Here is a 4,055-nt window from a genome sequence, read left to right on the forward strand (position 1 = left end):
AAGGTCTTCAGCAAATTAATGGCGGTGCCAAGATCTCAATTTAAGATAATCCGTGCCCCAAACCCCGGCCCCTTCCTCCCCACCACGCCATCGAGTAGAAGACTCTGCGCCTACCCTTGCGATCCAGGGTACACACACTCACACCCACGTGCTGCACACACACAACAGACACACGCACACAGGCGATATACACGCTCGCAGCCTCTCGACACAGATAACGTACCCACACTCGCGCCCACACCCACACCCGTACACACTACACACTCATTACACACACACTCAGAACACTTGAAGGGTTCTGTGAAAAATAAGACGAGAGCTCTAGGCGCTGGGGCAGGGAACGGATATGATGAAAAGTGCTTAGATTCAATTCACACCTATATTGAGCCACGTCTATGGACACGGCCCCCGTCTACAAGCCCGTAATCCAGAAGCGAGGTTATAACCCAGAAGAAAGTTACGTCATCTAAACTCGCAGAAACTTTGCAGGATCGGTTGGATGAGAGCTAGAAGCGCTCTTAAGCAAGAATGCCAAAGGGAGAAATAACTGTCATTTGTTAAGGACTTTGTACGTGCTGGGCTTCGTGCTAAGACCTTTCGAAAGGTTTTCTCATTTCATCTTCTCAACCCCCCTGTAAGAGAGGAATTCGTATTCTCAGTCTACGGGGCATGAAACCGGGGCACCGAGAGGTGAAGCGATCTGCTCATGATGCTGTAATCTCAGGTCAGCCCACCTTTGTTCTGTGCTACTCCACCCCAGAGAAAGAAACAGTGCACGCAAAACACGCAGCCGGCAGGTGACACACAGCGAGCCCTCCGCGGACACTAGCTAGCTGTGAGTGCTGTCGTTAGTGAAAGGCAATCATCTAGGCCCAAGAGGATGGAGCTTGGGAAAAGGGGAGGTAGAGAAGCCTAAACTAAGGCCGTCACTGACATTTAGTTACGATGGGCCAGGAGTGACCGTGACGACTCCCGGTAAGAACTTAGCTGAGCGAAGAGAGAGTCAGGCAGATGAGCTTGGCCGAGGAACAAAGCTTTCGTTCTTAGACGGGTGGTCCAATGCAGAGCTCAGGGAGGTGCCAACCCAACCATATGGCTTCACGTCTTGTGGCCCATGAAGAAGGTGAGGTCAGGCTATAATTACAAACTCAGAAAGCTCTTTACTAAAAACTCTATAAGACACTGAGTCATAAGTGCGACTGCTCGTGTAGCTTCGTAGGACTTCGTAACATGTAGAAAGAGAAAGATACTCTCTCCGCCTCCGTGCAGGACACAGAGGGAAGAGCATTGTGCTGGGAGGACTCGGTGCCATTTGAGACTTAAGAACTTGCGCCCGTCGATTGGGGGTGTGTCTGCTGTGCCCGGTGGGCGATGGCGGGGTCCAGAAGGCGTAGCCGTACCCAGCACGCTACTCAGAATGGCCCACGATTTAAAACTTATGAATCGTTTATTCTGGAATTTTCCTTTTAATATTTTTGGACTGCGGTTGACTGTGGGTAACTGAAACCACAGAAAGTGGAACAGATAAGGGGGGACCACTGTGTGTGGGTTGGGGAACTGTAAAGAGGGGAGCTGGAAGGCTTTCTGATATAAATATGAAGTGAATGGTTTCCACACCCTGTCCATATTGGTATCTCCCACAGAGCATTTAAAAGTGTGGATTCCTGGGCCCCACATCTGGGAATTTGGATTTTTTTAGGATTTTGACAAGGCCTAGGAATATGTGTTTTCAAAAAGCTCCCAGGGGATTTTACCTTCACACTGGTTTGCAGCCAGCACCGATCTATGGAACCCGATCCTAAATCAAGCCACACGAGGGCCCCACATCACCAAGCAAATGGAGCAAGAGAGGGCCAAGGATGGGGTCCACACTACCGCACCTCACAGCCTGAAAATCTCAGTTCAGTTACCTCATGTCACCTGCCACTGCCCTGTTTCTCTCTTGGAGTGAACGCTGAGAAGCAAAATCGGTTTTGGAACCATATTAGGACCCAAAGGAGCTGTGATTAAACAAAGTTAAAGGAGAAGACAGATGTCGAAAAGGCCTAAATTGACAGAGTTGGTTTCATTTGCAACGGCTCAAACGGCTTGCTAACTCGTAGCAAAAAAACACCTATATCGAAATTCATACATAGGCAAATGTCAAAAAAATGGCCATTGTACATTATAGTTTTCTTGTCTTTGGCAAAATCTATTTCCACTAAACAAAAAAGGGCACAAAGGAACTCAGTATATGGACCTCTTCGTCTTTCAGTCATAAAATCCATTCCCGCGTAGCTGTTCCTCCCATGAGGTAGGTCGGGTCCCAGAATAGCACCTCAGTGCAGTAGGCCCCGCTAAATATTCAGTTTATATAAATGAATGAATCAATGCCTCACTCAATCAAATCCTTCAGCTCTTACCACCCAAGATACAATTAAAAGAAGGACAGAGAGAGATTCCGTGAGATAGACGAGGGCACGGCGATGGCGGTGGGAAAGTAGTGAGCAGCCCCCTGGGAGAGTTTGCTCAGCAACACCCAGGCTTGAGCCTGAGAACGTCACAGTCCGACCTTACGTTCATGGTCCCAACACTGCAGACCCAGACACTGGCTCCAAGGGCCAGAGACCTACCTCTCCACCCACACACGTGCACACACCCACGCACACACGTGCACACTCACTCACGCTCAGGAGCCCCTACACTGCTTACCTCCACCGAGGTTCTGATGAGCTGCCTCTGACCTCCAGGAAGCCTGAGTTTTCGCAGAATGCGATGGGGGGTGAAATGGCGAGAGCGTGTTCCAAGAGGAACAGGAAACATCTCACTAGGCAGTGCAGCGCTGATGTAATGTGTCAAGGAGGAGGCAACTTTGTAACGAGAGGGAGGCTGGCAGGTTGGCTCCCGAACCCCCCGCCTGGCTTTGAATTCTCGCTGTGCCTCCTTCAGGTATAGATGATCTTGACAAATTGTGCCTCGGGCTCATCATGTGTAAAATAAGTGTAATAATTCTTTTACCTCATACGATCACAATGAGGATACGTAAAGTGATCAACCTAGAACACTTTGTCACAGTGCCTGGCACATAGTAAGTATTCTGTGTGCTTGCTATTGTTCCTGTTTTTGTTTATTGTCACTTCTCACATCATATAAGCACAGTTCCTTGGTTCCTGAGATATGTGGTAAGTGAACTCAGAAAACCAGAATCCAGTGTCATTTTCAAGCCCATTCTCAGATGGGCTGAGCTTCGCAGAGAGCTGTGTATAAACCCAGGCACTCGTTGTATAGTTGTTGTTTGCCACCCCTCTCCCATGCGCCCCACCCATGGAAGAGGGAAAAAAGTAAGAACCGTCCCCGCCCCCCAACACACACACACTTCCCTGTCCCTTAAAACAAAATCAGCATGACCGTAAAATCCCCTTTGTCTGATTGTAGCTCTTAACGTGGCCTGTTTTCTTCAGCTCTGAGTCAAACGCTAGTGTTCCTTTCTACTGAGAAATGTCCTTTAGAATATAGTGGCCTGGACTTAAGAGCAATGGATGACAAAAACCACTTAAGAGCAATGGATAGCAGTGTTTCCTCAGGGTGGACCGCCTTGTGCAAGGGCTTACGTGACACCCACTCTGCCCCCTCCCCCAGTCCGTCCAGACCGCCTTGGGCACTGCACTGTCGGTTACCACCGGGGGTGTCAGCAATCAGCCGATTCCTCTTTGGGTTCAAGGGAGCCGCTGTTCACCCCTGTATTTTTTTGGACCACAGCTCCGAACTAGAAAAGAATGGCATTGGTTTTCTACAGAGCATTGTACATTCCAGGCCTCTCGAATCATTTCACAAAAAGAGGTTCTGAATTCAGCAGGTCTGCAGGCGAACCCAGCAACCATTCTGCCCTGACAAGACCATGGGCCACTTTAATCAAGAGAGGCGATGCCTTCTAGGCTACGTGTGGCCCCCTGAGCTTTTTATCTGGTGTAGGGGGAGCGACTCAACCTGGCTTGCTGGGTACTATCCCGGTTTTAGCACTGGGAGTCCAAAGCCAGGAAAAGCCCTCCACTCCGGACAGACTGGGATGGTTGGTC

At 49.5% G+C, this 4,055-nt stretch overlaps 1 protein-coding gene across 1 annotated transcript in view; it reads left to right on the forward strand.

Annotated features, from left to right (window-relative positions):
• The window catches only part of CASQ2 (calsequestrin 2), a 52,967-nt gene that overhangs the window by 27,841 nt on the left and 21,071 nt on the right, over positions 1-4,055 (forward strand). Inside the window, exon 6 of the mRNA XM_023534921.1 lies at positions 3,619-3,647. Within this exon, the coding sequence (XP_023390689.1) occupies positions 3,619-3,647 (29 nt within the window). The remainder of the gene's footprint in view (positions 1-3,618; positions 3,648-4,055) is intronic.

Source organism: Pteropus vampyrus, unplaced genomic scaffold, assembly GCF_000151845.1.
Source record: "Pteropus vampyrus isolate Shadow unplaced genomic scaffold, Pvam_2.0 Scaffold6, whole genome shotgun sequence".
In the NCBI taxonomy this organism is placed as follows: Eukaryota; Metazoa; Chordata; class Mammalia; order Chiroptera; family Pteropodidae; genus Pteropus; species Pteropus vampyrus.